We start from the raw sequence: 16737 nt of genomic DNA, 5'->3' as shown, positions 1-16737 counted from the left end.
GATTTGCAGAAGTAGGTACATGACAGTACATATTACATACAAGGTCAACTAACAGGATAAAAACCCAAGAAAGCCACTGGCTTATTTCAATTGGGGTCCTTGATTCTCAATTCATCGTTACATGTAAGACAGACAAAGAAGAAGAAAAAAAGAAGAAAAAAAAACTAGTACTATCTACAAGATAATACAGACAAATAACTATTACTATCTACAAGATAAAAATACATCCATCATGGGAAGAACAATACAACAAAACATCAGGTATGTACAGCGGGTAGGACAGGTGGGGACATACACCACAGGTGGGGGCGGGGGACAAAACACAAAGTATGTAACTTAACTTGAACACTCACAATGGATCCACCAATCCCAGTTTGTGAACACATTGTTTGGCCTTTACAATATAATAAGTGTATGTCAAGTGTAGTGAAGTATGTCAGAGACATCTTGAAATTAATTCATTGCTATTTTCACAAACAGTAAGTCTATTCAGCAGAAGCAGAATGGACTTGGGCTGAAGAAAAAAACTAAAACAAAAAAACAACTGGCCAATAATGTTGTCTTTTATTTTATTGGTTTTAGCTAAGGGCACAATAGACTCAACAGAACCATAACAAACTGAACCCATTACAAATCTTACACACAGATTGTTCATTGTCTGATTGATTATACTTGAATTTGGGAGGCCCATAAAGATTATAAAAAAGTTCCTTGTCTATGGGACAACAATGTATTTCTCTTAACTAGAGTGAAGATACTTTTCTTTTGAGGAAAACCATGATATTTCGGCGAATTTCTTTTGTTTTTAGACCATATATGAGTGGATTCAAAATGGGTGGGAAAACCATAACTGACACTCCGAACGCCCTTCTCAGGTAAGGGGACGTCTTCTCAAACCGATGAGACATGAGGGCGAAGCAGGCGTTGAACTCTAGGAACAAGAACACCACTAGATGTGTCCCACAGGTCTGGATGGCCTTACTCCTGGCATCAGACTGCTTGTTCATCACACAGGTCACCAGGATCTGCATGTAGGTGAACACAATCACTACCAACGACACGCCCTGGAAGAACGCCGTGACCAACAACCCGTAGTAGTTATTTACACGCGTGTCCTCGCAGACTAGCTTCACCAGAGAGGGGTTGTTACAGTACATATCCACTATCTTTGTCCTACAGATCTTGAAGCGAGTGACAAGAGCCAACAGTAGCACGATCAAAGTGAAGTCTAGAAGCCACATGATGACGATGATTTTTACTAATTTAGCGTGAGACATTATTACGTTATACCTCAGTGGACAGCAGATAGCGATGTACCTGTCGTACGCCATGGCAGTCAAGATCAGTAAGGATCCTGCACCGTAGAGGTGGACTAGCAGGGCCTGGAGGTAGCATGCAGGGTAGGAGATGGATCTGTTCTGAGACAGGATGCTGACTACCAGCTGAGGAAAAAAGGCGGTAGCCCCCATGATGTCATTAATGGGCATGTTGAAGAGAAGGAGGAACATTGGTGTGTGCAGCTTCCTGTCCAAGGCGATGGCTGTTAAAACCATCACGTTGCAGAACAGAATGAAGAAATAGGTCAGGGCTCCAAAGATAAAAGCAGGATAAACGTTTGTTGGTGATATGGCCAGAGATTCCATGATCAAGGTGACATCAGAAGTATTTGTAAACATGATTAGAATGATTTTTTCCTGTTGCCTTCTGGAAGGTATCCCACCTGAATTAAATGAAGAAGGAATAGTATTCATTAGCACAATATTTGACCCAAAAAATAATAATCATTGAAATAACATATTCTTTTAAAAATCCAAAATTACAAACAGAATTTCTATTATGAATGATGATTACATTTATTTGTTCATAGTCTCGTCCCAGACATTTCTGCCCAAATGTGCGAAAACGTCTGGTAGATAATAGTAGCAAACACGTACATTTGTTTCTTACCTGTATAAATAAAGGTTAAAACATATTTTTTTAAATAAAACATTTACTCCAACTTAAGCTAGATTTGAGTCATTGTTATTCCAGGCTTATATGCACTGTAGCACAATAGCCAGGTTTGTTGTTTCATAACAACTGCTGCACAAACACAAATGTTTCTTTTTGCCTACCTAAGTGTTCATTCACTACTGTTGTTCAATGTCGTCTTGTAAATGTATTCTCATTCTTGTCTTTTCTCCTCCCAGTATGCAGACCTCGACAAGAGTAGAGGGCTGCCGTTCTTGACAAGCCTTTTTTATTGGCACTGGCACATAATTACAGTATGAAAGGACAACCCATAGATACCCCAGGGGACCTAAAGGACAGTTGAAAATATTTCTAAGACAACGTAATTGTCGTAAGAGCAACCAATAATACATTGCCCAGTGAACAAAATTGCTCCCAGTGAGCAGGCCGGCGCCTTGCATGGCAGCTTGCCGCCATTGGTGTGTGAATGTATGTGTGAATGAGAGGCCGTTGTAAAGCGCTTTGGAGCAGCTTTGGAGCAGCAAAAAAGGCGCTATATACTGTAAGTGCAGTCCATTTACCATTTACATTGTTCATAATGCAACCACGTTCAATTTCACCTTGCCACACAATTTGGTACAAGTATGCTCTTTTAACGCGGTCATGCACAACCCATAAAGCAGTTCAGGAGGAATTATTCTTCATATCAGGAGGTTTTTTCCAGCTCAACAGCTAGGAACTGCATGTTGGTGCACTCTGAACTACATATGGAGTACATGTATAATTTAATGTAATTTCTTTGCAACTATGCTAATTTATTTTAGGGGGGGCAACTTTGTTAGTGCCCCTCCCAAAATAAATAAACACGCTCTCTAAATTAAATTCTGTAATATGATAAGACCATATTAATCATTTGGTAGATTAAAATCACAAAACGACTCATACGCTGACAAAAATCTAAACGCAGAACTTCGGTTTTTGCTCCAATCTTTCATGAGTTGAAATCAAAGACCTATGACCTTTTCTATGTACACAAAAGGCCTGTTTCTCTCAAATTGTGTTCTCAAATTTGTTTCAATCTGTGTTAGTGAGCACTTCTCCTTTGCCGAGATAATCCATCCACCTGACAGGTGTGGCATATCCAGATGCTGATTAGACAACATGATTATTGTACAGGTGTGCTTTAGGCTGGTCACAATAAAAGGCCTCTCTAAAATGTGCAGTTTTATCACACAGCACAATGCCACAGATGTTGCAATTTTTGAGGGAGAGTGTGAACAAAATTTGAGAGAAATAGGCCTTTTGTGTACATAGAAAATGTCTTAGATCTTTGATTTCAACTCGTGAAAAATTGGAGCAAAAACAAAAGTGTTGCATTTATATTTTTGTTCATATTCATGTATTAATCTCATAATAGTGAATGATTGTGCTTAAAATAATTACTTAACATTACTTAAGTGTCATTGTGAAGTCATAACTATTCATCATTAATCCACACAGTGCTTACAACACATTATGGTACTTTATTATTTGTTCATTCACAGACACAAACATGTCTTACCAATACTTATTATTTGTATTGCGATATCAATCTAAAGCAAATAATAGTCTTCTTTTTCAAACACAAAAGTATTCAAACTAAGTTAGAAAAGTACTCATAATAATGGCTGTTAATGAATGCATGATTTAACAATAATAAGCAAGCACTTGTCAAAGTCGCCCCAAAGCCACCTCAAACCTGCAATGTTTGGGTTTTGGTTAAACCCCCCTCCCACCCCCAATAATTACAGGATTTGTTTTTCATCAAACAAAAAACACTTCCCCATGGTATTAATTGAAGGAGTTATTACCAGTAAATCCCTCCATATGTAACCTATATTTTTTGTTCCAGTAAACAAGGAACATGTTCATTTGAAAGAGAGAAAGGAGATGAGGGGTGTACCACAAGCAAAAGCACCTACATTGGCCCAATAACTATGACACACCTACAACTATGATATTATCAGGTGTCAATCAGATTTTGTGTAATTACAGTATAATCAGAGAGGCTGCAATTAAACAAAGATAACAAGGATTACATATACTGCATATGGATAAGTTGATTTAATATATAAAAGCTAAAATACAATCATAATATATTATAATGACAAACATAAAAAGAAAATGCATATAGGTACATGTTAGTTGGGTGTTTTATAATAATCCATTAATTCATCTGTAAAGAACAACTTGAAATATAGTCTAAAATGGAAAGATCTTATTCTTAAAGAAATGCATTGCCTTTTCTCTGATTTCTTTAGTTTTTAGACCATATATGATCGGATTCAATGTTGGAGGGAAAATTAATGTTGACACCCCTATGAATCTCCGTAAATGAGGTGAAATTCCACTCAACCTGTATGATACTATTGTGAAAAGACCTAAACACTCAAGCAGAAGAAAAACAATTAAATGTGTGGCACAAGTCTGCAAAGCTTTGCTTTTTGTGTCTGATCGTTTGTTTCTGAAACAAGCAACAAGGATCTGAAGATAAGTATAGAGAATTGTTCCAACTGATATCGTCTGCATCAAGGCTACAGTAAATAGTCCATAGATGTTATTGATGTATGTGTTGGCGTTTGCACAGACTAGTTTCAACAGAGAGGGATTGTCACAATAAGAGTGTGTCATCCGAGATAAACAGCGAGGTAATCGAAGCAGCAGGAAAAAAAGCACACCCATCAATATCAAGTTACACACCCACACCATTGTGATGATCTTCATAATGTGGGCATTAGTCATAATTGTGTTGTACTTCAACGGGAAACATATAGCAATATATCTGTCATACGCCATAACAGTAAGAATGAATACAGCACCCAATCCATAGATATGAATAAAGAAAGCTTGGGTGACACAGGCGGAAAATTCGATGACCCTGGTTTCAAATATAATCTCTTTGATGACCTGCGGAAAGAGTGCAGTGGAGCCTATGAGGTCGTTGATAGGCAGGTTCAGCAGTAGAAGGTACATGGGCTGGTGGAGACTCTTATTCAGGGCGATGGTGAGAATCAGGACGAGGTTGCAGAAGATAATGATCATGTAGCTCAGTGTGGCAAAGAGGAATGCAGGTAACACACTTTCAGGTGGGAGGTCAAAGTCTTGCAGTATCAAAACAGATGATACGTTTGAGAAATCGTCCATGTTCATTGATTGAGGCTGTTCCTCCTCAGACGGACTGTATGAGACAATTATGAATATCATCAAATGTAAGAATCAAATACCACTGGGTCAACACACGATAAGCCCTGTTTATTAAGTACAAGTATTCGTGCAGTAACATTAACTTGGATGAACATCACCGCAACTTCAATTTAAGTTACATATAAAGAAAAACAATTTTAAAATGGTTGACATAGCGTGTAACGATGTTTTTACCTACCCTTAACTTAACCCAGCATCAGACCCTCTTGTTATCAGCCTGACCACCAGCCACCATAGCACACAATGAGCTGAGCCATATCAAGACAGATACTGTGACATCATCTGACATTTAGACCCAAACTAACTGGCTGGAGAAAAACACCTATGCCTTTATATGACACATTCAGCCCTCAACAGTCCTCTGAGATATAACAGAGTCGATCTTCAAATAGTGGTGAAAGGCCTTGTGGGTCGTCCTCAGGGGGGCTCATATCTTGAAAAACATGACAACATGAACATCAACAAGGTTGACTCATTGTGGGTGACAGCAAAAATAAGGTTTTCACAGCAAAAATAAGGTGACCAGATTTCTCAGATGCAATCTGGGGACATTTCCAACTTTTTAGGAAAAATGTATACATTTTAACATGATGAAATACAGAAACGGGGACAATTGCTGTTTCATTTATTTTGACCTTATTTTGACCAATGTATACACATTCAAGCAAGAATACTCAAGTGTAACAACTGGAATGTGCCTCTCAACCAGTGGCGTAGCGGACGGGCCCGCAAGCGACGCACCGCGGGGGGGCCCCAGCCACTAGGGGGCCCCCTAACATCGGATCCAAACTTCTTTTTTTTTTTTCTTTTTTTTTTTTATTATTAAACAAAGAAAAGAAGTGGCCCTTCATTGTGTCAACCTTAATTTTAATATATAGGCCTATATTAAAAAATATAAACATAGTTAGCCGTATCCAATAGAAACATGACTTTGACGTCACACGAAAATGAGCAAGCGAAAATACCTCAGCGGTGCGCAAAAACAGGAACTTTCCTATAAAAAGGAACAAAATTCAGCGAAAAATGTCATATTTTCTTTTACCCAATGCAGCTTCTGGCCCTTGCACACCAATGCGTTTTTTACATCCGTTAAAAAAATAAATTAGAACTCATGTTGTGTCAATCACGCTTGCACACCGAATCAGTAATATTCGTCCATCCCCCCCCAAAAAATCGGAACAGGTTCGATTTTCTGCGTTTTTCGCGTCCGTCAAAAGCCTTTTGAGAGTTGTTATTGACCACTCTGCCATGGTAGAGGGACACATCGTCAAATTAGAACTGCAGGACAGTTGGATTAATGCTTACGGAAGTACATGTCTCAAGTATTATCTCGGCGGTTAGTCGAGTGAAAGAAAACAACATACAGATGATAATTCACACAATATAATACCACGAAAGCGTACAGCACTAAACAATAACATTTATTTGGGCAGCATCACGAAACAATAACATTCATTTGGGCAGCATCCTACTCAAACTCAGGCAGAAGGGCAGGGTCCGGGCAGGTGCACACAGTCACAGACTGCCAGTGCATCATACAGGTACATCATTCAGCTGGTTATAGCGGTTTCTTTTTCTATTCTACTATTCTATTCTACTTCTGCTGTCTGCGTCTCCCTGGGTATTCCAGATGGCAAACAGTAAAGAAATGCCACAATATACCAGGACTTAAGAAACGAGATGTCCAACAAAGGATTTGACTAACCCTGGCCTATTTTGCGCAACAAGTAGACTCTGATGCAGCGGAGACAGGGTTGCCAGATTGGCTGGTTTTTGGTGGATTTAGCAGTTTTTAGATTGGTTAGGTTGGAAATTCTCAATCCCATCTGGCAACCCTTAGCGGAGAGTCTACAGCTTGTATGTTTACAGATATTGCGCTGCTGTGCACACCACACTTTGTTAAAAGAAATAAAGCTTGTACTTTTCTACTGATAATACATTCTACTGATGTAGTCATTTGGTTTTAGTTATAGGCTATTGCTCTCACTTGTTTGTACCTTTTGCTAAGTCAAGCATTTAGAATGTAGAGTGCATATTGCGAAATTTCGCAACGTCAATAACCCATCGGACTCTAAAAAACGCCCGTTTTTTTTTTTTTTTTTTAAACCTCCGTTGCGAAAGGGCCCCCGCCGCCACCTTGCGGGGGGGCCCCGGGATTTTGCGCTACGCCACTGCTCTCAACATTAGTGTCAGTGTACTGTAAGTGGTATTAAAAGTAATTCTTAGAACTGTTCAGGTTGACGAGCCAACCATCAACCAAGCGGGGGGTCTGGGGGTCCTCCCCCAGAAAAAAAGAGGATTTAACACTTAATTTCCTGCATTCTGGTGAATTTGTACACACTATTGTGCTTTTTCTGCCCATTTTTATCTCCACTACCCTACTCATACTTTAAGCCTAACATAATGTTTAAGCCTAACATAAGACTAATGATGTTGTCAAAATGCTGTATATTGTATTGTATTTTTATTAATAATTTAAAACAACTTTATACACCCACTGCATATATTTCATTGTATTATCATTGAGACTGTCTGCGTGCTTTCCCCACGCTTGGATGTAATTCACTGAGTGGTGAAGAATGACCTTGTTATTGCTCCATTCAATCATAATGAGCTCGTTAATGGGGAACAATCGGGGCTGAAATGCTTTCTATTGAATGTAACGATCGTCCATTAACGGGTAATATGCATACATTGACGTTATAAAGGGGTGGAGGACCCCATGGGTAGGACCCTTGGCAGCAGGTTCGGTGACAATACAAGCCAAGATTTTTTTTTTTTTTTTTAATTAAAAAAAAAGTTGCCGGGGACATGTCATCCAAACCGGGGATTGCCCCCCGGAAATTGGGGACGTCTGGCCCGTCTGCGTCCTAACGATTCCCACCGCGGTTGGGCGCTCCGCCACGCCCCCAGCGGGCTCGCCACGCCCCCAGCGGGCTCGACGCACGCGCAGCGGGCTCGACTCCGAAACGGCATACATTTTGCCGTCGCCACGCCCCCAGCGGGCTCGATTGCGAAATGGCATACATTTTGCCGGACTGCATACATTTTCGCGCACTGCGTGGCTATTTTAAACATTACCGTTTCAATCAACCACGTAATATGTCACTGTCAGATATTTATTCACCAGAACTAGTAAAACAGAGATAGAGGACAACAGAGGGGCCAGAAAAGTGAGCTGTAAAAAAATATTCCCTGACCTCTCTTAACGAGACGAGCGATAAGTTACATTAAATTACAATATCAGAGCATAAAAACATCACAGGAGAGACATGGCAAATGTGCGTCCATGAGTGTGAGTCCATCCCACCAGCTAAGCAGTTTTTGAGTCGATTACCCCTACCAGCTTGTCTCCTATCTGCCATGTCCAAAACCAAGCTCTGCCTCTTGTTTAGTTATTTGTCAGACAATGCCACCACGTGTAAACTTTCCTTTTCACTATTGGTGGTAGAATTCTGGTAGCATTCTGTCACAAATCATTCTTAAGACACTTCTCCACCCACTCCACCCAGCTTGCACTATCTTCTTCACCTCTATTTTACGCTCTCCATTACTTTGGATTGTTGACGCCAAGTATTTCAACTCATCCACATCCTCCTTGTTACCTCACCAATCCACTGATTCCCTCATTCACTGGCTCAAACTTAACATAATGTTGATATGATTCTGTCAACAGCTGCAAGGACAGACACATGCCTGACTTCCCATTGGAAGTCAGGGTAAAGAACACCCACAACCACAACCTGTTTGTGGCTGAGGCCCTTGGGCACAGAGATGTGGGGAAGGCATCAATTGAGAGCCTGACGAGGCTTTTTGAAATCGGCCACTCTCCCACATCAGCACTTTGTGTGTTGAAGCACGACCTGCAAATGCAGTATGGCGTGAGATATGTCCATGCCTCAGCGAACAGAGAGATCTGCCCAGACCTCCAGTTTGTCCAAAGGTGCACCTTTTTTTTAAGATCATATTGTAGTTATTATGTATGTATTGTCAAAAGACCCCTCACATGATTGGGGTTGAGACTGTATAATACTATGTTGATGATGGTCACCGCTGGACAGGCCATACAATCTTTCTGCCCGCTGGCAGATGGGCCGCGCTAGTTTTGGGCCGGTCGGGCCGCCTGACCCCCCCCCCCCCCCCCCCAAAAAAAATAAAAAATAAAATAAAATAAAATAAACTATCTCGGCCCAAAATAGCGCGGCATCAACTAGCGCTGAATCAAGCGGCGGTCCCCGTTTATACTAACACATGGGCTGGCCCAATCACATGCTTAGGCCCTGCTGTCCATCGGCCCCCTCCCCCACTCTGATCCCTCGGCCGACAACCCAAGTACAGTGTCATGTTCGTAGATAAGATAGTGAAAGGGGGTGCCCAGAAAATTAGGGAGAAAAAAAGTAAGAAGCTAGCAGAGGATGCCTCAAAATGTCAGAAACTGACAGATATGTTCTCTGCATCGACTGTGGGGGCTAGGCCTACTACAGCTGCGGCTGCCACAGCAACATCTTTACCGCTAACTAACGTTAGCACTGATGTGCCGTTAGCAATTGAGGAGGAGACAGAGGACACAGCTAGAGAGGTAAGCAATGTTGTTACTTGGTTTTACAAAAGCAAAGTTATGTTAGTCGCTTGCATTGGCCAGATTAAGGGAGCAGCAGCAGAGAATGTCTTATGACTTATGCTAACCCGTACAGGCAGCATGATTGCATTGCGCTTCACCAGGACTTGGCTGGAATTCATGCACACACAATGATCTCTCTCGTGGTGTAACGTTAGTGCTGCTTGGCTGTGGACTCTATAGCTAACGTTAGATGGGGGTGTTCTGCATTTTGTTGCTAGCTAGCAAGTTGAGGTATCACTGTCACTGACATAAATGCAATACCAACAATGGGTGTTAATAATACTTTTTATTTGGAAAAAAAAGATATAAAAAAAAAATCTACACTAGCCTAGTTCAGAACTAATGAATGCTTTTTATTGCATGGAGAAATAAAACTCATGCAGTCTGCAACCCAATAATGTTGTCTTGCAACCTTCCATTTGAAATGACTGGGCTTCTGGTGTAACATAATGCAATCATGCAGCCTGTGTGTACATGTAAATGAGAACTTTGCTGATTTTGACAACCAGTTAGTTTACTTCTCTGTCCATGTCTTGTTGAACCAGGTTGAGCTGCTGCTGCCCTCCCCAGAAAAGCAGAGTGTCAGGGAAAGAGAGGAAAAGGAGAGAGAAAAAGATGAAACAGAGGAAACAGAGTGCCACGTTCAGGACTTCAATTACTTTGCCTGTCCTGAGCCTTCCATGCTAGATCACTTTTTAGATTAGGTCGATAGATTTTTAGATTATTAGTCTTTCAGACTGCCAGCATGTTGATCGGTGGTGTCGGACCGATTGTGTTGGGCCGGTCTGAGCCACATGGCAGGGCCTCATTTTTGTCCCAGTCCAGCCCTGATGATGGTTGTGTATGTGTCACACATTTGAACACATATGAGCAGTGGAGTGGGATGTATAGTTTGAAACGGTATACAGCATGCATATTATAACTTTATTGGCTAACATTTTTTTGTTCAGACTCTTCCAAAAGGTGTGCAGGGGAGAGTATGGTGCACAGCAAGGCCCTTCTATGCTGGAAGCTCTGGAACGACAGGTGGTGGAGTACAACACCAAGTGTGGAGAAGTGTGTGCCAGGATGACCACTTCCTCTGCTGGAGCTCCTCTCATCGCGATATAATCGACTCAAAAACTGCTTAGCTGGTGGGATGGACTCACACTCATGGACGCACATTTGCCATGTCTCTCCTGTGATGTTTTTATGCTCTGATATTGTAATTTAATGTAACTTCGTTAAGAGAGGTCAGGGAATATTTTTTTACAGCTCACTTTTCTGGCCCCTCTGTTGTCCTCTACCTCTGTTTTACTAGTTCTGGTGAATAAATATCTGACAGTGACATATTACGTGGTTGATTGAAACGGTAATGTTTAAAATAGCCACGCAGTGCGCGAAAATGTATGCAGTCCGGCAAAATGTATGCCATTTCGCAATCGAGCCCGCTGGGGGCGTGGCGACGGCAAAATGTATGCCGTTTCGGAGTCGAGGGCGTGGCGAGCCCGCTGGGGGCGTGGCGGAGCGCCCAACCGCGGTGGGAATCGTTAGGACGCGGCCCGTCTGGTCCCCGAAGAATGCCATTCTTGGAATTGGTGGCCATTTTTTAGCTTGATCATAAAGGCATTGCTATTTGATTGTTAACTGATGTTCCACTGTAATTACATCATATACTTACGTTTTTAAGTGCATAGATCTGGTATTTATGTAACATGTATCACCTGTAGCTAATAATAAACTGTACTCAAGGCGGGACTTTAGAGGGGAAGTTGTGGCGGACATAACGATTTAAGAGACAGGAACACACATTGTTAGCATATCCGTCTGGCTCACCCTGGACTTGGTTCATGCTGTCCTGGTGTTCTGATGTCCCAAAGGTAAATTGTTTGAAAAAATGTAGCTTCATGGCTTATAATAGTCGAGCAGTCTGTCTCACAGCTTTGTTTGTGCATGTGGTTTAAATCGGAGTGGTCACTGTTTTCTGCCATAATAGGGAGACATAAGGGTGCGTGCGTATATAGTAAACTTTTGTATCTGACCAAATTAAAATGATATGTGGAGTTCCCGGGACTTCCATTCAATCTCGACATGCTTCCATTGGGACACATCCTAAAAAACTAAATTGCCTATCACGACTATGAGGATGACACTCAAATCGACATTGCCCTCTCACCTAACGACTATAGTCAGGGGTGCACATAACTTTTTGGGGCCAGTGCTCAGAGGAGCACCTAGGGATGCTGCTTGGTGCTCCCCGAGCTCGCGAGTCACGACCCGTCCCACAGGATGGATGAAAAAGGGATACATGGATAACTTATATTAGCAAAATGACATTTATTCATAAATAAAGATGAACGAACAAATGATTGTGTGCAAAACAAAAGAAACAAATGCAAAATCAAATGACTGCTCTTTAAGCATGAAAGTCTGTCAGACTCCTTTAAACACAATGAAATCAACTGATCTCTTTAAGCACTGCTCTGTTCTGTAAACACTGAAATCAACTTTTCAACAAAAAGTTACAGCCTAAGCATTTATTTATACTACAAGCTTAATCGTCATCATCACTGCTCTCTTGACTGCTGTAAATTATCACTGTCCTCAATTTCAACCATGGTAGAGGATGTTTTTTTGTGATCAATTTTTTTTTTTTTTTTTTTTTTTTGGTGCGCAAAAGCGCCCTCATGCGGCTGATCTGCCGCGCAGCATGCATTTTGGCGACGCATGCGCACTGGCGCACCAGTTATGTGCACCCCTGACTATAGTCCCATCGACAATCTCTGTAATTGCATTGAACAAAAAAACACCTGGATGAGACAAAACTTCCTCCAACTAGAAACAAAGATCAAACAGAGAAATTGTATTCGGTGCACCTGACAAAAAATAAGGCGTCTGCTAAATGCCCAAAATGGAATTCAAAGTATTCAAAGCACCTCACCCATGTTCTTGATAGCCTATACCCCACAACCACCCCGTTGTGGAGAATGTTTACTTTGTCAACATGTTAAATAACTCATATTGGATGATTTAAAAACTCTAATTAATTCAATTAAACAGCATACAATTAGTAGTTTTTGGTCTTTCACCATTGCACCATTCCACCAATCTTTCACCATTGCTTTATGTGTGTGCTTTTATCGTGTGTGAAACACTTTTAAACTGAATTATTGTATTATCTCTTAAGAATGGATCTGCAGTAGCAGAGAAGATGGTATATTCACTTAGAAACAGAATCACACCTTCCCCCCCACCACCGCCCCACATTGTAGGCAAGGCCACTGCCCATGCAGACCCCTTCCATAGAGTAGATTTGGGAGGTTTGTAGAAATTACCGTACACAGAATGTTAAGAGTTTGCACTATAGCTTTACATTTCTAGTCTGGCATTTATTTTCTATTGCCTGCTAAATTATTTAATTAGTTTAATGTTTTTACTAGTTTTACTGTTCTCTATTACTTTAGCATGGAGTCCCCTGCCCTCAGTCCCTGTCTCCTTGGTGTGGAGCAGGTGTAACACACCACGCAATAGAGGCGACATGTAAAGCACCTCGATTAATCTAATAGATCCAAATTGTTCCTCATTTGTCCTCATTCTTTCAGCATACAGTATGCCAATATAGTCTATACATTGACTTTTACTTTTGAAACAGACAATAAGTGGATCTCCCAATAAGTGGGAAGTAATCAGGCTATAGATAATGTAATTCAATGTATTTAGAATTAAATAAACAGAAATAATTGGTAGTTGTCTAGAGTGTCTTGGTAATGACTTGTAGCCTTTTCTTTGAAGCTTCTAAATATCAAGATGAAATGAAATGCGTTTGTAATCATTGGGCTTTGAGGCACAATTACATTATATTATTTGTTACATATAATGAATACATGAATTAACAATGTCGTTATGTGCACAATTATGTGCACAATGTTGTTTATTAGAAATGCATTTCGTGAGCTTAGAATTATGAATGAATGAATGAATGGACTTTATTGTCATTGCTACAGTACAGGTACCAAACAACGAAATTTAGTAGGGGTGGCTCCCCTGGTGTTAGGAAAGAAAAAAAAAAAAAATCACGAGAAGGGAAGGAGCTGGTTTACATAAATAAAGGCTATGTACACTATCCACTGTACTATACTGTACAGATAGACGACTAGGGTTGTCATATTGCACAATAGTATTATTTCACATTTATTTAAAGTGTCACAGTTTGCAGGCTTGAAATGTACATGTTTGTGCCTCAGCACTACACCTGATTTTTTTCAGTCCAGCAGCTGCCATCAATCCGTCCAGACTGTCCAGGGCCCAGAACTTAGGTCTTTGCTTTGTTCAGGGCCTGGACGGCCCTGTGGTAGAAGCTGTTCTTCAGTCTGTTTGTCCTTGCGGCCAGGGTCCTGAACCGCCTTTTCGAGGGCAGCCTGGTAAAGTGTTCGTACCCAGGGTGGGTCGGGTCCCTGGAGATCTTGGAGGCCTTCCTGAGACAGCGTGTGTTGTACAGCTCTTCCAGAGAGGGGAGGGGGGAGCCGGTGATCTTCTGTGCTGTTCTCACGACTCTCTGTAGCGCATTTCTCTCCGCTGTTGTGCAGCTGGAGAACCAGTTGCAGATGCCGTAGGTGAGGATGCTCTCCACTGCGTCGAGGTAGAAGGTCACCAGTATCTCCTGCTTGCTGTGTTCCTTCCTGAGGACTCTCAGGGTGTATAGCCGCTGTTGTGCCCTCTTGATGGTGGCTTTTGTGTTGTCCTTCCAGGTCAGGTCATCCCGCATGTGCATCCCCAGGAATCGGAGGGTTGAGACTCTCTCCACGCTCTCTCCGTCGATGAGCAGGGGCTGGATCTCGGACTTTTTCCTCCTGAAGTCTACGATGATTTCCTGGGTCTTTGACTTGTTCAGCAGCAGGTTGTTAACCTTGCACAGCTTGCTCAGTTGCTCTACCTCATCCCTGTACGCCGCCTCGTCCCCCCCCGAGATGCATCCCACCACGGTGGTGTCGTCTGCAAACTTTACGATGGAGTTGCTGGGGTGGACGGGGGTGAAGTCGTAGGTGTAGAGGTTGTAGAGGATGGGGCTTAGCACGCAGCCCTGGGGGGACCCAGTGCTGAGTCTGAGGGCTGTGGAGGTGTGGGGGCCCACCCGCACCCTCTGGGGGCGGTCGGTCAGGAAGTCCTTGATCCACGCACATATAGAGTGTGATAGACCCAGGTCTAGTAGTTTGGTCACTAGCCTGTCTGGAAGGATGGTGTTGAAGGCGGAGCTGAAGTCCACGAAGAGCAGTCTCGCGTAGCTGTTTCCCCTCTCCAGGTGGGATAGAGTGTAATGCCTGTGGTTCTATCTCCGTTTAGGGTAGTTCAGAGATATTGAGCGTCAAAGTTTTTACATTCCATGTTTTGTGAGATGGAACATTTGTATTTTATTCATTACTACAGTAACTAAACAATTTCAACATTTTAAAAATAACACCACACAGGCATTACAGTTTTTCTCAGTCGCTTTGGTGCATTTCTCACATCACTATTAACATTTGCACAACAGTTAGTGCATTTCTCAGAACAATTAGTACAAACTGCAAAACCTAGGTGTTAACCTGCAAAAGCGTGTCACTTGCTCAAAATGGATAGTTCATTCCTCAAAAGCAAGTATTCATGTCAATGAAAGTGTCAGTGTCATCAAAATGAAAAGTCCTGACACCATTGTTTATGAACAAGATAGTCAAATGGCTTTGTCATGTTTTCATTATGACAGTTCACTCTGTAAGTGTTTTCCAATGCAAAAAAGTCAGATCTTGGTGACACTACCTGAAAATGCTCAAGACAGTACTATACACTATTTGCACAGCCATTTGAAATCTACAGTGGGTTACACATTACTGTATTTAGTGAGGTAAATGAGTACAAGACACTGAATACGTATGTTTCACATTTTTACTGCATATGCTCTTTGCAATTCTAATTTGTTCACAGCATTGTGCAAAAGAAAAATACAAACTTATTTACAACAAACATAAGAAACAGAGCACAACTGTAAACAGTATTGCAGTACATATTGGAACTGAATTGGAACATACAACATGCACAGTACTGTAAATCATTCATTGACATCCAGATGTTCCTGTCTGTCTGGCCACATATTTTCATCGACATCACAGCGAATATCATCCCTGACAATGCAGTGAGGAAAGTATCTCCTTGAGTGGCGAATCCACCCTCTGCAGGGCTGTGCTGTGATGTCATCACATGCTGCATCCATGGCCGCTAGCAAGGCCATTTGGGTATGTGGATGCCGGTCATATACCTTCCACCTCCAGGCAGAGAAAAACTCCTCTATTGGATTCAGGAATGGGGAATAGGGAGGGAGATATTCCACCAGCATCCTTTCATGTGCTGCAAACAGATCTGAGTGGTGAAAACGCACATTATCCCATACAACAACATACTTGTTCAGATGGTCTCCATTTAGACCCCTCTCATTCTCAGGGATTATGTCCCTGTAAAGAATGTCTAAAAAAGTCAGCAGATGTTGTGTGTTGTATGGACCAAGACAGGGTATATGGGTGAGGACGCCGTTTTCTGAGATGGCTGCACACATTGTAATATTCCCTCCTCGTTGGCCTGGGAATGGTTGCTCTCTGTCCAATGTGATTTCTTCCACGCCTTCTACCTTTTGCCAGATTGAAACCCGCCTCATCAACGTATATGAATGTGTGCAGCGGTTCCCTGGCCTCCAGCTCCAGTACACGCTTTATCCCAGAATAGAGAGAGAGAGAGAGAGAAACTATAACAACTTTTCCTGTGTAACATAATGCATTTTGGACAACATATTGTACAGTATGAACTGTCATGTAAGTGTACTGCATGGCACTACACAAAGTAACCAGTTTACAGCACTGAACATTAGAGTATGCATAGAACACATAAATGTTTTACCTGTACATACTGGTGACGGATCT

General features: G+C 41.7%; 1 protein-coding gene across 1 annotated transcript in view; it reads right to left on the bottom strand.

The window, feature by feature from the left end:
• Positions 1–743: 743 nt before the first annotated feature.
• LOC308153400 (uncharacterized protein) overlaps positions 744–16737 on the bottom strand; it is a gene marked incomplete at both ends in the record, with an annotated part of 19890 nt that continues 3896 nt past the window's right edge. Inside the window, 3 exons of the mRNA XM_080526533.1 lie at positions 744–1720; positions 4809–5167; positions 8890–8954. Of these exons, the coding sequence (XP_080382659.1) occupies positions 744–1720; positions 4809–5167; positions 8890–8954 (1401 nt within the window). The remainder of the gene's footprint in view (positions 1721–4808; positions 5168–8889; positions 8955–16737) is intronic.

This window comes from Nansenia antarctica (genome assembly GCF_963989245.1).
Source record: "Nansenia antarctica genome assembly, chromosome: 1".
Taxonomy (NCBI): Eukaryota; Metazoa; Chordata; class Actinopteri; order Argentiniformes; family Microstomatidae; genus Nansenia; species Nansenia antarctica.
This window is presented reverse-complemented; position numbering and strand designations above follow the sequence as displayed.